The sequence below is a fragment of the Ochotona princeps genome, chromosome 11 (genome assembly GCF_030435755.1).
Source record: "Ochotona princeps isolate mOchPri1 chromosome 11, mOchPri1.hap1, whole genome shotgun sequence".
Lineage (NCBI taxonomy): Eukaryota > Metazoa > Chordata > Mammalia > Lagomorpha > Ochotonidae > Ochotona > Ochotona princeps.
In genome coordinates, this window is record NC_080842.1 from 5,138,835 (window position 1) to 5,161,658 (window position 22,824).

The 22,824-nt window shown below is 38.4% G+C and overlaps 1 protein-coding gene across 1 annotated transcript in view; it reads left to right on the plus strand.

The window, feature by feature from the left end:
- The window catches only part of LOC105942513 (disintegrin and metalloproteinase domain-containing protein 5-like), an 87,352-nt gene that overhangs the window by 23,013 nt on the left and 41,515 nt on the right, over nt 1-22,824 (plus strand). Inside the window, exons 11-13 of the mRNA XM_058670468.1 lie at nt 3,677-3,813; nt 11,278-11,479; nt 13,342-13,437. Coding sequence (XP_058526451.1) covers nt 3,677-3,813; nt 11,278-11,479; nt 13,342-13,437 — 435 coding nt within the window. The remainder of the gene's footprint in view (nt 1-3,676; nt 3,814-11,277; nt 11,480-13,341; nt 13,438-22,824) is intronic.

The following is a 22,824-nucleotide window of genomic DNA, read 5'->3' on the forward strand; positions in this document are numbered from 1 at the left end:
AATTTTTATTGTGAGTGAATCTGTTCTTATGAGTCCTTGTTTAGTCATGGCATTGTTTGTGCATGAAAAATGTTACTGAAATTTGTGTGTTGCTTTTATAACCTGTAGCTTTGCCAAGCTCTCTTCGGAGTCCCAATAGATTCTTGACTGCAGTGAGTTGGTTTCCCTATCTAGAGGATCATGTCATCTGCCAACAGTGTTTTGTATTTTGTACCCTTTGATTGCTTTTGATTGTCTGAAGGTTCCAGCTAGAACATCCGAAATGGTATTGAAAGGTGATGGTGAGAATGGGTATCCCTTTCTGGTTACAGATGTTAGATGGAAATGCTTCCAGCTCTTCTCCGTAAGAGGATGTTGACTGTGTGACTGTTCCATGTTGTGTTGAGGTCTATCTATATACCCAATTTGCTTAATGTTTTTATCATGAAAGGATGTTGTGTTTTATCAAATACTTTTCTTCATCTGTTGCTATATGCAGATGGTTTGTATTTCTCAAACTATTAGAGCTCTGTAACATGTTTCTTGATTTTTCTAAGTTGAGCCATTCCTGGGGTGTATCTGATGTGGCCTGGCTGGGTGATCTTTTGATGAGTTTTTGGTTTTGATTAGCTAGTATTTTGCTGGGGATTTTTTTTTTTTAACCAGTTCTCTTTGTTTTCACATCTCTTTCTTTGCCTTACGTGTTTCTAATTTTGGAATCCAGGTGATTCCAGCCTCATGGAAGCAAGTTGGTTGTATTAGTTCTCTTTTAATTGTTTTGAATAATTCAAGAATTGAGGTGAGAATTAACATTAGTTTTTTAGATGTTTTGTACAATTCAGCTCGTGAGCTTTTTATTGTTATTCTTGCTGTTGTTGTTGGGGTGATACTTATTACTGATTTATGCTACTTCGTGTTTACTGATATGCAAAATTTTTGTATATCCTTATATGTCAATTTTGGTGAATTTTATGTTTACATAAATCAAATCTATTATTTCCTGACAAACAGCTGTTTGTGTAATCCTGATGATTACCTTTATTCCTGTGATGCCTGTTGTAACATCTCCTTTTGGGTTCAATGTTACATGTTGTTTTCACAAAAACAAATAAACAAAATCCCAGAGCTCTTGCTTTAACTCATCTTTTCTGTTCTATTAATTTTAGAATTTGTTGTTTTTATCGCATTGTCAGATCACTAATTTTCTGATTTTGCAGTTTATAGATGCACTTCCTAATTGCTATAAATTTCTCTCTTTACAATTTATTTTTGCTACATCCCATACATTTTGATATGCTGTATTGTCATCTCCATTCATTTCTAGGAATTATTTGATATCTCTTTTGATGTCATCCATCACACACTGTTCATTCAGATGTATATTGTTAAGGCTGCATGTATTTTAACATTTTGTAGAGTTTCTTTGGTTATTAATTTCAAGCTTCATTGAATTGTAGTCAGAAAATATATATGGCATGCTTTCAGTTTTGTTGAATTGTTTAGAGTTGTTTTTATCACCTGATAATTGATCTATCCTAGGTAAAGTTGTAGGCACTGGTGAAAATAATGTGTGATTTTCAATTGTGGGCTGAAATGTACCACACGTATCAATGAAGTTGATAGTGTTATTTGTTCTGTTGTTGATTTCTTTATGTGTAATTAATTGTACATTGATGGAACTGGAATGCTGAAGCCTCCATTGTTATTATGACGGAACATTTGTGTCCATTTAATTCCTTAAAATTTATTTTAAACACTTGTTTACCCTAGTAGTGGGTGAAATTACATTGAGTGTAGACATATCTTCATTTTGAATGGAATCCTTAATTATTACCTAAAACTATGTTTGCCTCTTTTAATTGATCTTTTTTGTCTTAAAATGCACTTTATCTTACATTAAGGTCTATTTCTGCTCACGTTTGATTTGTCGTTTGGAGTTATATTTTTTCATTGTTTCACTTTCAGTGTGCATGTATCTTTGTTGGTGAGGTGTGTTTCTTGTGGCTAGTCTATATCTGGTTCCTTTTTTTTTTAAGTCATTGGGCAGTACTGTATGCTTCATTTGGGATATTTAGTACATTCATTATGCCGGCAGTCTAATTGGACATTTCTCACTGCTAATGTGCACATTTTAGAGAGTTTATTTTGTTTTGCTTTCGAACATTTGCTTACAACTTCTCATAGTGAAAGTCTTTCCTGATCATGCCTGTTGCAATCCTATGTATTTCCTATACCTAGATGTTTGTATCTTTCTGCAAATTAGGGATTTTTTCCCCTGTTGTTTCATTGAATAAGTTTGATAAGACACATTGTTTTTTCATTCCTGAAAGAACTACTACGATATGTTTGTGTGTTTTTTGGTATCTCATGAATCCAAAATCCTTTTTTATCTAGCTCTCTTTTTGTTTGCTCTTATTTTTGTATCATTGGAGCATTTCCAAATATTTGTCTTCTGCCTCAGATATGGGCCTCAAATACATTTTCTTTTGCTTAATTTCTTCTGTCTTGCTCTTCTTATATGTTTGATGTATTTTCAAATATTTGTCTTTTGCCTCAGATATTATCCTGCTTCATCTGCTTTCAAAAGATCTATACACTGTGTAACATGAACTGGGCTTTCCATAGTTCCTTGCTAAGTACTCAGGGTGTTCTGAGCTTTCTACCATGCAATTCACAGTGTACAGTGTTCCCAGAGTCACAGAGGGTCATAGGATCCACTTTCCAAAGTGTAGGCCTCTGTGTCCACAGAGTCAGCCTCCCTAGCCCTCCAGCCCACTTTATTGGCCCACTTTATTAGCTCCATGATTTGGCAAACTTCTCCCATTCTATCAAGTGTCTTTTCACTATGTTTATTATTCCATTTGCTATGCAGACACTTCAGAGTTCGATGTAATCCCATTTGCGTAGTTTTGCTTTTCTTATCTGCCCTTTTGATATATTATCCAAAACATGATCACCTATGTTGAGTCTTAAAGTGATCTGCTAACTTTTATTTTCTAGCAAATGTGTAGTTTTATGTCTGCTATTTAGGTTTTCAATTAACCTTAAGTGGATTTTTTATATGGGAAGATACAGGGATCTAACTTTGCTTTTAGTCATTGGTGAATCCACTTTTTCACAAACATTTATCGAAAATATTGTGCTTCATTCAATGTACATGTTGTTTTAGATTTCTTTTAATTACTGCTTCAGTTGTATTACTTCTCTTGGTATTTTTAGATTTTCTATTTATTCTTGTTGAGTTATATGTATACAAAAAATGTGACCCTTTCTTTGAAGTTTTCTAGTATGTTATCACGTTTGTACATGGTAGTTTTATATAATTGTTTGTGTTCCTTTGTGTATATATGTGTGTATAAATATTCAGAAAGAGAAATTTACAATTGTTGATCCACACCTGACATGGCTACAAAGCCAGCTGCTAGGAGCTTATTCTGCTTTTACTTTTTGTTTGTTTATTTGTTTGTTTTTAAGTGTGTGACAGGGAATAAGTACATTGGAGCATCATCTGCTATACAGGATGCTGATATCACAGGAAATTGATTTCCTTGCTGTACCACAATGATGACCACATCATTAATACATTTTTAAAATTCAATTTTGAATGCTAATTTTTGATCGAAGCAAAATAGTAAATAGTAAATATATTATAATTGATCATTGATATTATTTTCCTTGTTCTTTTCTTTGTATTTAGTATCCAGAGGGTTTTTCACTGGAATCATATACTATCATTATCGTGCAGTTGCTTGGAATTAGTTTGGGATTAAATTATGACAGTACTGACAGCTGCTATTGCTCAGGAGATGTTTGCGCAATGATGCCAAAAGCAATGTAAGGACATTTTCTTTTATTAAAATTACATATTTATTTTTTAAACTTCAATTACATACACAGGTATTTATGTTTATATCAAACTGAGATAATTATCAATGAGAGAACAATATACAAAAGTTCATCAGTATCCATATCAAACAGGCCAAGCAGTGTCTCTGGTTTCTGCATGTCCAAGGGCTCTCTTTCCCACTTCTTTGTCCAAAACCTAGACTCAGAGACACACTTCACAATCAGTTCAGACCAATTTTGTGATTTTAGTGAGGAGGTGATCTGTATGAACTGAAAACTACAAAACACTAAAATATTGAAATAAAAGGAAATATGCCATGCTCGTGGATTTGATGAAACAATATCATAAAAATATCTTTACAAACCCAAATCAATTTTCAAGGTTAAAATTCATAAAATTCTAGTTTCATTTTTCAGAGAAAAGGAGAAACATCCCAAGATTTGTGTTTAACCACGATAAATTACAGGTATCCAATTCAAAATTGAGAGAAAAAGTACATGAAACAGTAACCTCATGCAACCTGAATTCAAAGGATGCTATAGACATATGAGGTTACTTCCAATCATTTGGGAAAGCGGAAAAGTAAAACTAAAAATAAGGCTTACTTTGGGACCAAAAGAAAGATCCATGCAAATGAGGGACTTTCAAAAGTTAACGGAAAATGCATATTATTTTAAAGATATGTGTAACTTTAAAAAACTTATTTTCCCTGCTTTATTTTTATTTTATATATTTTTATTTTGAAGTTTTGAATTATGTGGTACAATTTCGCATAGACTGGGATTCTCGTGAAACTCCCACCCCATGACAGACTTTCCCCATTTTACTACAATGGTATAGTCTTTCATAAAGAATCACAAATCTATCAATTTCTAATTTAAGTGTACCCTAACATTGCTGGTACAGACAATGTCAGACAGTCCAGCAACCCATTATTTACAGATTTTCAACAGTTTCATTGGGAATCCATCTTTCATCTGGAAGCAGGAATGAATGTTGCCTTATACCCCCACACCCGAATATGGTGGATCCCAGGACTCCATCACTATATGTATTTCTATGATTGAGAAGCCATGCAACAAGGTCAACAACTGGTATGAGTTAGAACAACCGCAACAACAACAACAATGACAAAAACATTACAGCACCAAGAAAGAAACGCACCACGGAGTAACCAGCACATGGCTGACAAGAGGAAACACAAAAGTTTCTTGGGAAAAATGATGCCACCGTGTAATCCATGAATCAGCAATGAATTATACAAGAGAAAAGAAAGTCTTTGGAATAAATAAAACTGAGATAAAAAACATCAAAACACATGAGATGCTGCCAAAACAAAAACCAAAAGCAAAACAAAACAAAAAGCAAACTAGTATGGATTTAATTATTGAAGTTGCTCTTTCCATTCTGATTTTCTTATATAAGAGAGAACATATAGTATTTGTTCTTCTGTGATTGACTCATTTCACTGAGCATAATGGTCTCTAGTTGAGACCACCTAGTTGTAAATAGTATAATTTCATTTTTAATAGCTGAATAATATTTCATGGAGTAGATGTGCAATAGTTTCTTTAAGCACTCTTCTTTGGACACACATCTGGATTGTTTCCATGTCTTTGCTATTGTAGACTGTGCTACTGCAAATATAGGATTACAGAACCCTTTCTCAGATGCAGATTTAATTTCTTTTGGGTATATTCCTAGGAGCGGGCTAGCTGGGTCATATGGCAGGTTTATTTACAATTTTCCAAGCATTCTCCATACTGTTTTCCATAGTGGTTGTACTAACCTACACTCCCACCAGCAGTGAAGGTTGGTATATTTCTCCCCACATCCATGCCAGCAGGTGGTGTTAGTTGAGTTCTGAGTGTAGGCCAGTCTCACTGGAGTTAGGTAGTATCTCAACATGGTTTTCATTTGTATCTCTCTGATGGGTAGTGAGCCTGAGCATCTTTTCATATGTCTGCTAGCCATTTGAATCTGTTCTTTTGAGAAATGTTTGTTCATTTCTTTTGCCCATTTTGTTACAGGTTTTTTTTTCTGTCCCTGTTTCTGAAGCTCTTTGTAAACCCAGGTTATTAGTTCCCTATCAGTTGTGTAGTATGCAAAATTTTTCTCCCATTCTGTTGGTTGCTTCTTCACTTTGCTAATTGTTTCCTTTGCTGCAAGAAGCTTTTTAGTTTGATATAGTCCCACTTTTTCATTTTGGATTTGATTGCCTTTGCTTTAGGCGTCTTTTCTAAGAAGTCGTTCCCTGTTCCTCAACCTTGGAGTGTGTTTCCTATGCTTCCCTTTAATAGTTTGATGGTTTCTGGGTGTAGATTTAGGTCCTTGATCCATTTAGAGCTGATTTTCGTATAATGTGACAGGTGGGGTCTTCCTTCTTAATTCTGCAAGCTGCTATCCAGTTGTCCCAACAACATTAGTTGAATAAACCAGGATTTTTGCCTGGGTTGTTTTCAGTTTTCTTGTCAAAGATTTGTTGACTATCCATGTGTGGGCTCCCTTCTGGTGTTTCTATTCTGTTCCACTGATCTTCTCTGTTTCTGTACCGGTACCAGACTGTTTTGATACCTGCTGATCTGTAGTATGTCTTGAGGTTTGGAATTGTAATTCCTCCAGCTTCATTTCTATTTTTCAGGGTAGCTTTAGCTATTTGTGGTCTTTTATGATTCCAGATGAAATTTTGTATCATTTCTATTTCTGAGAAGAATGTTGTTGGGATTTTGATTGGGATTGCATTGAATCTGTATATTACTTTTGGCAATATGGTAATTTTGATGATATTGGTCCTTCCAATTTAGGAGCATGGTAAGTTTTTCCATTTATTAAGGTCATCTTCTATTTCCTTTTTTAATGTTTTGTAGTTTTCATCATAGAGACCTTTCACATATTTAGTTAGCTTAATCCCTAGGTATTTAAGATTCCTCTCCTGTATCTTAAAGGGGACTCTACTTACAATTTCTTTCTCATCCACAGAATTATTTGTGTACACTAGTGCCATTGACTTGTGTTCATTAAATTTCTATCCTGCTACCCTACCAAAGTCTCTTATGAGTTCCAATAGTCTCTTGACTGAGTCTTCTGGTTCTGCTATGTAGAGAATCATGTCATCTGCAAATAGAGATCATTTCATCTGCTCATTTCCAATTTGGATTCATATAATTCCTTTTTCTTGCCTGATAGCTCTGGCAAGGACTTCCAATACTATATTGAAGAGTAGTGGTGACAGTGGACATCCCTGTCTAGTTCCAGATTTTAGTGGGAAGCCTTTCAGTCTTCCTCTATATAGCATGGTGCTGGCATTGGGTTTTTCATAAATTGCTTTGATTGTGTTGTAGAAGGTTCCTTCTATGCCTGTCTTGCTTAGGGTTTTCAGCAGGAAGTGGTGTTGGATTTTATCAAATGCCTTCTCTGTATCTATTGAGAGGATCATATGGTTTTTATTTTTCAATTTGCTGATGTGATGTATCACGTTTTTTGTCTTACAAATTGTGAACCATCCTGCATGGCTGAGATGAATCCCACCTTGTCCGGGTGAATGATCTGCCTGATGTGTTGTTGGATCCTGTTGGCTAGTATTTTATTGAGGATCTTTGCATCTATGTTCATCAAGGATATTGGTCTGTAGTTCTCTTTTTCTGTTGTTTCTCTATCTGGTTGTGGTATTAAGGTGATATTAGCTTCATAGAAAGAATTTGGAAGGATTGCCTCTCTTTCTATTGTTTGGAAAAGTGTGTGTAGAATTGGGGTAAGTTCCTCTTGAAATGTTAGGTAGAATTCATCAGTGAAGCCATCTGGTCCAGGACTTTTCTTGGTTGGGAGGGCTTTAATTACTGATTCAGTCTCCATGCATGTTATTGGTCTATTTAGATTATTAATTGCTTCTTGATTCAACTTTGGTGGATTGTGTGCGTCCAAAAATCTATCCATCTCTTCTACTTCTGATTTGTTTTCATATAGTTGCTTGTAATAGTTCCTGATGATTCTTTGTGTTTCTGAGGTATCTGTTGTTATATCACCTTTCTTGTCTGTTATGCTATTGATGTGTATTTTCTCCTTCCATTTTTTGATTAGTTGGGCTAGTGAGGAGTCAATTTTGTCGATTTTCTCAAAGAACCTACTCTTCGATTGATTGATCTTATGTATAGTTCTCTTGGTCTCTATTTGTTTTATTTCCTTCGTTATTTTGATGATTTCTTTTTTCCTACTAATCTTGGGATTGCTTTGTTGTTGTGTTTCTAGTTCCTTCAACTGTAAGGATAACTGATTTACTTGATGCCTTTCTAGTTTCTTGACATAAGCACTGATTGAGATGAACTTTCCTCTTAGCACCGCCTTGATTGTGTTCCATAAGTTTTGATATGTTGTGTTGATGCCTTCATTTGTTTCAAGCAATTTTTAAATTTCCCCTTTGATTTCCTCTCTAACCCATTGCTCATTTAGTGACATATTATTAAATCTCCATATGTTTGCAATTCTTCCTCGGTGTTTTGACTTCTTGGTCTCTAGCTTCACTCCATGATGGTGTGAGAAGATGCATGGTATGATTTCAACTTTTCCAAATTTGCTGAGGCTTGTTTTGTGGCCTATAACATACTCAATTCTGGAGAAAGTTCCATGTACTGCTGAAAAAAAAAGTGTATTCTCTGTCTGTAGGATGAAAGGTTCGATAGATATCTACTAAGTCCATTTGCTCTAGAGTTTGGGTGAGTTCTACTGTGTCTTTGTTGAGTTTTTGGGTTTTTGATCTGTCCATTGATGTTAATGGGGTATTAAGGTCTGCTAGTATGATCGTATTAGAGTCTATGTCTCCCTTTAAATCTGTTAATATTTGTTTCATATAGCTAGATGCTTTGGTTTTTGGTGCATATGCATTTATTATTGTGATCTCTTCTTGCTGAATGGATCCTTTGATCATTATGTGGTATCCTTCTTCATCTCTTTTGATGATCATCACATCAAAGACTGTATCATCTGATGTAAGAATGGCTGCACCTACACGTTTTTCCTTACCATTTGCTTGGAATATTTTTTCCATTCTTTTACTTTCAATTTCCTCTGATCTTTGTTGGTGAGATGTGCCTCCTATAAGCAGCATATGGTTGGGTTTTGCTTTTTCATCCGGTTTTCTAATCTATGGAATTTGACTGATGAGTTTAAGCTGTTTACATTCAGAGGTATTATCAGTAACGGACAGTTTAGTCCTGTCATTTTGATGATGGGGTTGCTGGCTTTCAGCTTCAGGGACCACATAGACCCTGCAGGGAGTGAAGCTGGTGCTACCTTTCACGCTGGATCAGTTCCAGGTGATCAACCAGAAACAAGCCCCCTCTGGGCAATTCCATCAACTCTGTTCATCAGGGATTTTTGTCTGTAGTTTCCTTTATTTGTTGTGTTTGTTTCCAGTTTTGGAATTAATGTCATACTGGTCTCATGGCTTCACTAAAGGAGCATTGGAGGATTTCCCACTTTTTCAATTATTTTGGATGATAGAAGAATTGTAATTATTTTGTCTTGAAAAGTTTAGTGGAATTCAGGCAGTGAAGCCATGAGGTCCTGGACTCTCCTTTGTGGGAGGGTACTTATCACTTTTCCAATATCTGTCTTAACAATTGATCATGTTAAGTTTTCTAGGTGAACATCATTCAATTTTGATGGATTGTATTTGTCCAGAGATGTCTGCTTTTATCTTTTTTAGATTTTCCAATTTATTGGCATATAGCAGTTCTAACAATTCCAGATAATTATATCTTTGTGTTGTTGTATCTCCTTTTAAACATCTGATTTGTATTGATTTGGGACTTCTCTCTGCTGTTTATTGATTAGGTGTATCTATTTTGATTATTTTTTCAAGGAATTTGCTCTTCACTGATTCTATATGTTTTTGTTCCAGATTTGCTTATTCACTAATTTTAATGATTTCTTCCTTCCTTATAATTTGGGATTTGGTTTGCTGATGTTTTTCTAGGTCTTTGAGATGCCTTGATAAATGATGTATTTCCCATATGTTGATGCAGGCATTAATTGCTATGACCTTCATGTCCCTCTTAACACTGCTTTTGCTGCATGGGTTTTAATATGTTCTCTTGGCACCTCAATTCATTTCCAGGGTATTTTTAAAATTTGCTTTTTGATTTATTCTATGACCCGTTGCTCATTGAGTAGTGCTGTTTGGTTTCCAAATGTCTGAGCATATTATAATTTCTTTAGTTGTTGATTTCCAGCTCCAGTCCATTGTGTTCATAAAAGATACATGATACAATTGGCAGAGCATGGTCATTCCCAGAGCAGGTCTTACACATACTCTCCCTTGTCAGCTTGCACTCTAGAGCCTGCAGAAGGTTACAGGTGTGCCTCACAGTCCTTGACAGGCGCTCATTCCCTTTGTAGGTTACTAGCTCAGACTCAAATTCAGTGAGGAACAAGGGTTTTAGCCTTTGCAAAAATTACCTAGTCATGTGTTTCCACATAGTTGCAGCCACATGCTACAGCTATAGCAACTATTGCTGATCTTAAGATGGCACATTATCCTTGACCAATCTGAATGCCCCTTCAGAGAATGGGAGAAAAGAAGTTGGCTTTCCTCATGGTGATTTCTGGGTTCCCTTTTCCCTGCTCCAGTTCCAGTTCTGACTCCAGGTCAGGTGTGGTCAGTGAGAGCCTAAATCAGGCAGTGGCCTGGCTAGTAACTCTGGCTGTGATGACCTGCTTTCAGCTTGTTCTTCTGACATGCCTTTCCCCCCATCCCTCTCGTGTTGTTCCCATTCACTGCTGTAGGATTACACACTCTATGCTTCTCCATGGTGTCTCTCTGCTCTTTGATTTCCACTGCAGACTTCTCTCCACTCTCCCACAGGAATGTACCTTCTCTGCTTTTCTCTCGCTAACATCCCCTAGTCAAAATAGGCATGTCTTTTCCCTAGTCAACCATCTTGGAATACCTAGAAATGAACACATTTTAAGATATATTAGCAAAGCAATATGTACTTTTAAAAGTATGACTATTACTTTCTGTAAGTAATAAAGCTTTATTAGTGACAAGATTCTGTTCACTTATTTAAAAGGCAAAGTGAAAGAGAGGAGAGATAAATCTTTGATTTGCTGATTCACTCCCCAAATGGCTTTAGTGGCTTGGGTTGAGAAAGGAAGAAACCAGGGTTCCAGTGGTACTGCTGGGTTTTCCCCAAGGTCATCAGGGGCCCAAGCACTTGTGCCATTTTCCACTGCTTTCTCAGACACATTAGTAAGCTGGATTGGAAGCAGGTTATCTTGAGACTTGAACTGCCACTCATACAGGATGTGTGTATCACAGACGGTGGTTGCACCAGATGAATCATAATGCAGATGTGAGAATACAGCTCTTTAAAACTATTTTCAGAACAATGTAATGAAAAATGTACAGACCTACAACAATAATTTTATGTTATACATACATTTTTGTATTTTAGATTTTCAAGGGGTATCAAGGATTTTAGCACCTGCAGTTTGGATGACTTTAAATCTATCACTTCACACTCTGATGTTCAATGTCTCTTGAACAGTAATTACAGTCCTTTTGAAAAGCCATTTTACAAACAACAAAACCCAAGGAGAGTGTGTGGCAATAGTATAATTGAACAAGGGGAACAATGTGACTGTGGCATTGCAGCGGTTAGTAGAAATTTTTATTTTTTTCCTAGTTTCCTATGTATGTGTAAAATAGCACTTAACAAAAGACATTTGAATAACCTCATTCTGCAGTAAGATAAATCTGAAAATACTTGCAACTCTTTGAGAAATATGGGACCTTTTAAATACTCTAATTTTATTATTTTGGGGTGTGGGTAGCTTAGATTCTCTAGATAGTTTTTAATTTTCAAAAATTGCCTCTGACATTGTTAAGTGTCTTTATTAGCTCCACATTTAAAATGAATAACTGCAAAGAATACCGCAGGTGTTGAGGGAATATCCCATAAAACAGCCAGAAAGAATATTTCCACGTATACATTGTAAGACCAGAATCAAAGAGTGCAAAGAAGGGAACATACAGGCCAGTTTCTGTAACAAACACTGATATAAAATTCTCATACAAATATTAGTAAACAAAATCAGACATGGCCAAGTGATATTTACTTCAGTAATGCAAGGAGGACTTAACAGAAGTACAATTATGGTCTTCAATCCATATGTTTGAAATACTTGTAATTCATTCAGTTTACAAATACAAAATATACAAAAAACTCAGTGAATATCTGTATGATCATATAAATTGAGGAAGGTATTTGATAATGTTGTGTTCATTTTCTCGATAAATCTCTTAATGGTAAGTGTAATTTAAAAATGGTCAAGGCCACAACAGCCATTAATGAAGATCAAATTCTCAGTGGAGAAAAATTAAAAGATTTTCCACTGAAATACATGATAAGGTCAAGATGCTCAGTGTCATTGGTTTTGTTAGACCTGATGCTGTAAGCACAAGAAAGAACAATCCATGAAGAAAGAAGTAGAGGGATTCCAAGGAGTGCAACTGTATCTCACTTACACATGCCATGATTAAGTATGCAGAATACTCTCACCAATTCCAAAAATAAAAAAAAAACATGAAATTTATAACTGAGAAGTTGACATACAAAACTTGTAGCACTTTTGTATTCAAAGAGTAACTGGACTGAAAAAAATAAATTGCAAAGAGAAATCTAATGAGCAATAACATCAAAATATTTAAGAACAAATATAACCTATGAGGTTAAAGCTACGTAGGTCTGACAGTATGTGAAAATGACTTCTTTAGAGTAAAACAAAAATTCAGACTACAATAGCAAAATCACATAAATGGGCTTACAGCAGACTTTAAATTTTGTGTACAATAAAGGTAACAATAATGTGAAAAACATAACCTATAGGCAGTGGAATTATTTGTAAATATCCATGTTTATGAAGAGCAGAAACACAAACATTTTGAGAAATGAGCAGATAGCCTGAAAGGATATAGAGAGAGGTGGTGAGCATAGTGATTCCTTAGCGGAATTCCACATCGAACGGACCACATGGGATACATGCACACCTGTTACAGGCAGCTAGTGATCACCACATTGAACTCTGCGGATCTAGAACATCATGGTTTTCACTTTTCCCAAGGAAGGTCGAGAATTCAGGACTTGAACAAGTATAGCAAATGATTTTAATTTTATAAAAATTATTCAACTTGGGGATTTATTTGGGTATAAAATATCTGAGATGCACGTTATTGTTACAAGAAAGAATATAATGAATTTGGAGAAAATGGTAGTTAGGGTATCTGATACCAGTTTTTCCCAGGTTTAGGTTTGGTTCTATAGCGGTGTTCAACTTGCATGAAATACAGTGAGAAACACTTGTTTTTCTAGTACTGAATAAGATGTTGGTTTCTGTAAATCTATAAGAATGGGATTATAGAAACTGTGAATGCTTTATTCTTTGTAAATTTGTCTGCTGCAGTTTTATTGGGTGGGGTCTGGTTATATCTAATTAAGTGCCTCCACATTTCTTTATAGAACTGTACACATAAAGATTGCTGCGATCCAAGATCTTGCACAAAGATAGCTGGCAAAGCCTGTGGCTCTGGAGAATGCTGTACAAAAGATTGCAAGGTAAGTGGCAGTGTGTATTTTGTGAATCCTGAAAAATGAATTTCTTGAATATATATTCTATCTCTTTATAGCGTCCACTCTGTTGAGTTCATTTAGCAACATAGCATTGTTTTGTATTCCCATGTATACGATGCCTGCATTTTTGAATATAAAATTTAATTTCCCATTTATTTTCTCTACATTCTATCTTATCTATTCATGTGAAGGACAAAAAGACAGACACACAGAAACACATGCACACACACAGGGGAAATGGGGAGAGGGGAGAGTGAAGGAGTGAGAGGGGGCAGGGGAGTGTGAAGGACGGGAATAGGAGATGGAGGGGGAGGGATTAGTGGGAGTTAGATGCAGTCTTTCATCTACTGATTCGTTTTTCAATGCCTGCTGCAGCTGGAGCTGTGTAAGCAGCTGTGACCTTGGTTTACATCTCCCAGGGATTGGCAGGGACTTAACTTGAGTCATCACTTGTTGCTTTTCATGGTTTGATTAAAGGAAGTTAGAGTAAGTGTGCTGTTAGGACTTGAGTCCAAGCATTCTGATATAAGATGTGAATATCCCAGGTTGTGCCAAATGCCTGCTTAGACTTACCAGTTCTATACATGATTACAAATTCTCTGTGCCACTTTGAGGATGTCTCCATGAACCAACTGTCTTGCCATCTTATGTTCCACTATCTACATCATCCATGGCCAAGAAGTTAGATTAATTCATTTCACTGTCTAAACTCATTCACTGTCCTCTGGCAAGCACCTTTCTTCTTTTGCTGATGATTCAGTTGTTGTAAACATGCAGTCCCTACTTATTGACATCATTTAAAGGATTATTAAATAGTTTCTTACACCGACATGACTAACTGGAATCATAAGGAAAAATCTTGAAGCTTTGGGATCTCAGGACAATTTATTTTTAAAGGCATATTGTTCCTCCACTCATGTGGATATTTGCCATTTATGTAATTCAGCCAGCAGTACAAGTTTCCAGCTTAAAAATGTAGCCAAAGGAAAGAAGAGCAAAGCAAGTATAAGGAAGGCAAAATACAGGATAAATAGTATATAAATTAATCCAGAAGTTGATGTTTTTGCAAAGAAACAGAGAGATGAGTAATTCTTACTTAGATTAAGAAATCTCACAGATGATCAAAACTTGGAATTGAAGAAAGCCAGCAGCATGAACTTTATCGACTTAAAAGCATGCTGAAAACAGCTATATCAGGGTACTTCCTTGTCAGAAAATCGGACAATTCAAGCGAAATTCTTAATTCATAGAAAGAAACATATTGGCTAGGGGCCGGGGACGGAATGACCCACTTCGCAGGGTGGCAGCTGTGGGGTGGCGCCTCGGCTAAGGCGGATCTGGCTAACGGTTCGAGCCAAAACCACCCCGCAAGGCGGTGTCTCTGGTAGAGGCCAAGACAGGAGAGGTCCTGAGACAAGCTGAGTCAGAACAGCCAGTCGGGTGCGTGATCTGCTGCCGTGGAGCAGGCCATTTGGTCAGCAGGTGGGGACACCCTAGCTGGGTTGAGGTTCCCACCAAGGGACATGAGTGCTGGAATGGGGGCTGCGTTCTAGCTAGGAAACAGTCGTGGTCTCCCATGACACTAGTATGGCTGGGATTGGATACACCGGGCTGGGCCAGACCCCAGCACCATCTGGTGTCCTGGGGAACCAGGGTGGATGTGGGACTGACTTGGCTAGGTCTCAATCCCCTACTGAACCATGTGTGAGCTATACATGGGTATGGACGAGCCATGGATGGGCTGAGTCATCCAGCAACAGGAACCAGAGTGGGGTGAAAGCCAGCCATGAAAAGCCACTGTTCCTACTAGGACAGAAGGTGAACTGAGAAGGGCTGGCTCATGGACCCCCTGGTATGCGCAAAATAAGCGCAAGAAGTATGACAGGAAACAGCCCTGAATGGGCCATGGAAAGTTTCCCACTGGCATACATTTGGCATGGGTCAGGGGCGGACCAGGCTGAATCAGTTCATGTCATCCACTGGCAAACCCGAAGACCAGAACAGAGTGTGGGTCGGGCCAGGTCCGGTCGCGACTAAAACTAGTGCATGATACGGAATTCCAGGGTGAGATTACCTGTACTGGATTTGAATGCAGCACCCAACCAACACGCGTGAGAACCAGGAAGGGAGAGGGCAGAGCAGTGGGGGGATGGAGGGGCTGGTCCCCTCGCCGGACAGCTACTCTCACTGGATAGTGTGGGATGGGATGGGGACAGACCAGACTGGGCAGGGCTGTAACACCTGTGCGCCGCACGTGGACTAGAACAGGGAAAAGCCAGCTTGGGGTGATTATTCCTGCCGGTTCTAGCATAAATTGGAGTGGGTGAACGTTGTTTGGGCTTAACCACAGATAGCTGGCAGAAGCTGGCACTGGGAGCTAATTCTGTCAAGTCAAACCACAGAACCACCCAAAGAGATCATAAACCGGGGCTGAGAGAGACCCAAGAGGGAAGTGGTGGGGTTCCCCCTCTTGGGTCACTACTCCCACGAGAGGGCATGAAAACTAGGATGGGGGCTGGGATGGCTAGAAGGAGAGGCACTCAGCAATATCCGTGAGGGCTGGAGAGTTGAGTTGGTTGAAGGGAACTAAGCTTCAATGCCCATTGACAGGTACTGGAGCCATATGGGAAGTGGGACAGACTGGACTAGTCTGCTATGTATACTGGCAGGCCAGGGTGAGGGGCGGGCCTGGTGGGGGTTATTGTGGGTCGCCCCGACTGGGCTGCAGACCCCACTGGTTGATGAAAGAGTCTAGTGCATGCTGGGCAGAACCAGGCTGGACTGCAACACCCTTGGCTCCAGTGCAAGTCGGGACTGAGAACAGAGCCAGCCCAGCGATTGCAACCACCAACTGATTGTGGCGATGGACTGATGGAACCGGTGCTAGCTGGAACAGGCAGGATTCTGATCTGGGAATACCTCAAAGTCTCTTTGGTGATCTCCCCAATTGAACTGCTGGACTCAGAGCCCTGGCTAGGAGAGGACGGAGGAGGGAACAGGTCAATCAACCACCTCAGCTAAACGTTGGGCAGCGAAATACTGGGCAAATGAAGACTCCATGATGGACTGTGACAATCAGTGGCTTCTTCAATGACCTAATTGAGCTGGGAGGGATGTGACTGGCAGTGATCCATAACTGGAAGACTATTAAGACCACTTGAGCAAGTATCTCAGCATGCCCCACATCTGGGACCTTGAGCGGGTGGGAGACTGGGTGGGGATTCTCCCTCAATATCCCCCTTCACCTCAGATACATAAATAATATAATAAAAATATATAAAAATAAAAAAGAAAGAAACATATTACCAAAACTGAAGCAAAATAAAAACAGAAAACCTGACAAATAAATAAACTCATTAATACTTTAGTATCCTTTCACAGAGAAAAGTTCACATCTTAGATGGTGAATTATATCAAACATTTAAAGAACCAGTGATAGTGGTACTCCACAGTCTCTTCCAGAAAATAGAAGAGAAAAAAAATCTCTACAAAGACAGCACAAGAAAAGACAGTATTCACTGAGGCATTTAGATGTAAAAGCAGGAGCAGACACTTGGCATACTGTGCTGGGACTGACTGCATCACATCTGTCAGAATGCTGGAGTCCTGTGCAAGCTTTTGATTTCATCCTATCCCAAACACCCTTGGGCATTTAATGGCTCTGGGAGTTTGGGTCTCAGGCTACCCATGTGCAGGAAGCGCAGGTTCAGTTCCTGTGTTTTAATTTTAGTCTTGCTCAGCTCCAGTTATTGTAGGCATGTGAGGAGTAAGCCAGTGGACAGAGGATCTCTGTCTTTCAAATAAATGAAAATAAATAAATTAAGCATTTTAAATTTAATATGAAAGATGGAAACCTGTGAACAAAATTAATGCGTTTGAAGGGATCTATCTCAGTAATGCAACATTAGTTGAATCAGCATAAAACTTCATGTTAGTAAAATAAATATGACACATTCCCAAATAATGAAGAAGCATGTGTGTGTGTGCATGTGTGTGAAATGTTACACTCTTTGTTGATTGCATGTTTTGTCTAGTGTAAAGAACGCTGGTAAAAACATCAGAGCAGGTAGCCTTTTGAAACAATGTGTTCATATCTTTTCAGTATTATTGGATTGCATCTATGCCTTCATTTTTAGAGAAAAAAATCTCTGCATATTTTCTGTAGTGGTTCCATGAGTTCCCCGTTCTCCATACCCTTGTTACTCTCTGACTTTTGGGTAATAGTCAGGCAGCCAGAAATGGATATCTCACTGTAGTTTTGATGAACAGTTCTCTGATGGCTAGTGGTGCTCAGTATTTTTTTCATAAATGTATCTTCATTTTGTATTTCTGCTTTTGAGAACTATTCAGACATTTTGCTCATTTTTTAAAACTGGATTGGTTGCTTTATGTCAATTTTTTGAGTTGTTGATATATTCTGGATATTAACTTTTGTCAGATAGGTTACTTAGAACTTTTTCCCATTCTGTCAGATGTTTAATTGTACTCCTGTGCGCAGTTAAAGGACCACTCACCAAGACATTATCAATAACATTAACTCTCAAGCTCACATTGGTGGCAAAAGCCATCCCACAGGGGCAAACGATGCCTCAATAGATTACAGAATTCTTAGTGGGTGCTTGAGTTTCCATGCAAAAAGGTGGTGAGACTGCTTCAAGGTAGTCAGAAATCCGCCGGGCCCTGCCAAACAGCTGGAAGCTCCCCTGGGCCCTGCCAAACAGATGGAAGCTCCCCTGGGCCTTGCCACACAGGGGAGCTGTTCTCTTCACACCTTCGTGCCATCCACACCCACTGCACGGACCCCAGCATTCTCTATCATATCGGTCATAGATATTGTTCTTTTTACAGGAGTTGATTTCGGCTCTTTTACCAAACATTGGTTGGGATTTCTGTTTTGATCCATTGGCCTACAGTTCTGTTATTTCGCCGGTATCAGGCTGTTTTGATTATAATTGCCTGGTAATATGTTTTTAGGTTTGATACTGTGATGACTATAGCTTTGCTTTTTTAAAATTTAAGATTGGTGTAGCTGTTTGGCATCTTTTGTGTTCCCATATGAATTTTAACATTGTTTTCTAGATCTGAAAAAGCTGTTCTGTTATTTTGATTGGGATCACCTTGAAACTGAAAATTTCTTTCAATTGTACAACCCTTATATTAATATTAACTTACAATTACACGAACGTAGAAGATTTCCCATTTTTTTACCTTCTGTTACTTTAATGCTTTGTAATTTTCATTGTATAGATCATTTACATCCTTGTTTTAGCTTAGTTATGTGCACACTATGCAATGCCATTTACCTTTAGAAATGAATTTTTTCCAACAAAATGGATGCAACTGGAAACCATTACGTTTATTGAAATAAATCCAGTACTAAAAAATTAAATATTTTCTCTGATATATAGTAATTAATACAAAAATAATAGGAACAAAATGCCGTGGATCTCTTTAGAGTTTGGAGCTTGAGATGTGTGGACGTGGATTGGAGTACTGTTACATTCAAAAGACACAGGAGGCCAAGGATCAGGAATGCAAGGCAAAAAGTTGATTGCAAACTTTCCTATATCTATTTTACCCGAGTCTGTAAACACTTTTTAAGAACATTCAATCCTGGGAATATTTTACTACAAGGGGATTTGTGAGATGCAGTTAACATCATAGCATAGTTATAAACATGCAAGGTAGCACTCCTAAAGTGCTTCCTCCAGGTCATAAGCTACGGTTGTTTTTAAAGGATAAAAACAAGGATGGGGCACGGGAAGTAGACCGAGTCTGTCAACTACGCAATGTTCTGAGGGGCGTTTTGTGCGTCAGCCGTGAGGCTCATGTCTCCAGGCCTTTCCGTGGACTGAAGACTTTCCCAAGGTTCACACCCAGGTTATCCCGTCTGGTCATGCACTCCTCCAAGTTCCTCATGGCTACAAAATGCCATCTTGTGATTTGATTGTCATTTTGAGCTGTTGTTTATACTCATGTGGAACTGTGCCCTTTCTGTTACATGCTGAAAATTATGCTTCATGGTACTTTAAGTTGATGATGATAGCCAAATTAAATTATGCTTTTACAAAAATTAAAAAAAAATGAAAGGAAGGAATATGGGGACTGATAGAGGGAGAGAGGGAAATTTGGCTGTATCCTTAAAAAATTAGAGCTAAAATGGCGTCCCAAAATGCTTATTTAATTTGAAGGCAGAGAGAAACAGACAGATTAAGCACTCTCCTATCTTCTGACTCATGAAATGACCATAATATCTGGGGCTGTGTCAGATAAAAATCCAGGAGTAAAACATTCCACCCAGACATCCAGTGCTTGAGCCGTCAGCTGCTTCCTCCCGAAGTATGCGTTAGTATGAAGCTGGGATTACTTGCTGAGTCAGGATCTGGGCCCAAGCATTGGATAGAAGAGATGAGGGTCCCAGGTGACATCTGAATTTATGTGTCAGATGACTGACATTTCATTTTTAACAGCTTGTATTGATGTATTCAAGTTTACTGGTCTTAGTTTTACCTCTCAATAGCTGATCTCTTCAACTCTTTTCAGTGTATTTTTCAACTCTGATTATGAATCATAATTTTTAAAGTCTACTTGGGATTTTTATTATCTTTACTAAAATGCATATCTTATTTATTATTTGTTTATTGAAAGGCAGAGAGACTGAGAGATTTTCCTCTTGCTTATTTCTTCCTCAAATACCCACCACAGCAAAAAGAGCTTGGAACTAAACCTGTTCCGAAAAGTGCAGGAACCCCAACATTTCCTGCGTCTCCTGGCACTACTGGTCAGGAAGCTGTAACTAAAAATGGAGATCGGATGGAACCCAGGCAGCACTCAGACATACGATGTGTGTGCCCCATGCAACGTCTTATCTGCTGCTCCATGTTTCTTGCCTCTTCATCAGAATTTTGATACATTTCATTACTGTCCCCTCAGACCTCTAATGTGTCTGTGTATGGCTGCATTTTGCAGGCATTATAATACACAGCAATTTCCAAAAAGTTTTTATGTCTTATGTAGACACCAAGAAGTTGTACTTGATTTAGAGCAAATATCATTGCTGTACATTTGATTGTTCTATTTTTCATTGTTGGGCATAACACAGTCTCAGCTATCCAACTAAGTACAACTTTAAACCAATTGGCTTGTATTTTCCAAACACAGGCAAAATTTGTGCAGGATAACCAAATTATTTTTCACTTCTGCACCAAAGAAGGATAACTTTAGATTGACCAAGACAGATTCAGATTCACATATTCTCAGGGATTGATAAACAATCCTGAGATTCAGAACAGATTCATACTTTCTCATGGGCTGATTAACAATCCTGACTCAGCTAGATAAAGAATGATGAGGCTAGTATAGGGGGTGTGTGACTTCCATGTGTTGCTAGGACCATCAGTGGAACGCTTGAAAATTTTTAGTTTCAACTACGTATTCTAAAATAAACAGTGCTTTCTTAATGATGACAGAGATATCATAAGCCCCCAAATCTGTGATTTGACAGTGTAAAGGGAGCAGCTTTGCTTGGAAATTAGCTGAGATATGGACAGACTGAGAGTCTTGGCAAAAATTGAAAAGAACATAAAAGAAAAATACTCAAGCCAGAGTATTTTAAGTGTTTAGGCCTTTGGAACTAATTGGGCAACCAAGAAAATGAATCTTTGGAATATAAACTAAGCCTGTGAGTCCCTGAGAACCCCAGGGACATTGATCTATTTAGTCTGCATCACTGGGAAAATTATATTTTTTTGATAATTTTAAATGCCTGACTCTCTTGTCAGCTAAATATGAACACATGTGAAGTTTTATCTGCTTCTTAATTAATGAACCAGTAGAGTGATGAAATATGGCTGAAAAAGTATTGAAGGTCAGGCCAATATTGTGGCACAGGAAATTAAGTCTCTGATACAGGCATGCCATTTGGGTGCTCATTTGATACCAGCCGATTTACTTCCTATCCAGCCCTCTACTAACAGGCCCTGAAAAGCAGTGTAAGACGGCTCAAGTTCTTGTGTGCCTGCTCTCACATGAAAGTTCCCAGTAAAGTTGTTGACTTCTGGTTTCCACCTTTTCCAACCTCAACCATTCTGGTCTTTGGTGAGTGAGCCAGCAGATAGAAAATTGTTATCTTTACCTCTCCCGTTCTCTTTAAACTCTGGCTTAAAAAAAAAAATAAGCAAAATATTGACAAAAAAGCACTTGAAATACTTTAATACTCTTAGGGTTTTTTTTTAAAGATTTTTTAAACTTGTTTTTATTGCAAAGTCAGATATACACAGAGGAGGAGAGACAGAGAGGAAGATCTTCCATCCAACAATTCACTCCCCAAGTGACCTCAAGGGCCAGTGCTGTGCCGATCCGAAGCCAGGAACCAGGAAGTTCCTCCAGTTCTCCCACACGGGTGCAGGGTCCCAAGGCATTGGGCTGTCCTTGACTGCTTTCCAAGGCTACCAACAGGGATCTGGATGGGAAGTGGAGCTGCTGGGATTAGAACCGGCGCCCATATGGGATCCCAACGCGTTGAAGGTGAGGACTTTAGCTGCTAGTCCATGGCGCCGGGCCCAATACTCTTAGGTATTAAAGTGATTACAAAACAAGGAAAGTTTCCACTGATACACATCTGTAAAATGGTGAACATTCTGAAGAAAAGAGGTATAATCATTTGCATAGGATAATGATGATAGCCATGAAACTTTGGGGTGAGTGTCGAGAAAGGTGAGTGCGCAGAGACGATGGTGAGATAGATGTATTTTGGCAAAAGCAGGTCCGCTGAGCTGAAGCTCTGGAAGCTACAGCGAAAGCTGACTCAGGGAAGCGGCTAGCATTGTGGTCCAGTTGGCTAAGCAGAATCCGGTTTCTCCAGGTCCAACGTCAGGGCACTGATTCGAGTCCTGACTGCTCTGGATCCCCTGGGAAGGCAGCTGATGATGGCCGAAAGAATTGAGACCCCTGCTATGCTTCTGGGACACCTGGATGGAATTCCTGGATCTCGATGTTGCATAGCCTTTGTTACACTTCAGAGGTTGTATTACTAGGTGGAAGCTTTCTGTTTCTCCCTTACTCTACCACTGCCTTTCAAATACATATAATATAGCTTTTCAAAAAGAGTAAACATTGAATAAATTAATGGCAACTGACAGAAAGGTTGTTTGGCAATATGATACATCAAGTAGGGTTTATTCTGCGTGTCCTTCAAATACCTTTTTTTGTTGTGGCTCAGTGGATTAAGCCGCCACCTACCTGCAAGCTACCACCTGTATGAGTACCAATTTGTGTTCTAGCTATGGCATTTCTGACCCAGTTCCCTTCTAATTAACTGAACCTGGCCTGAGTTCCTGAGTTCCTAGGAATCATGTGAACAACCCGGATGGA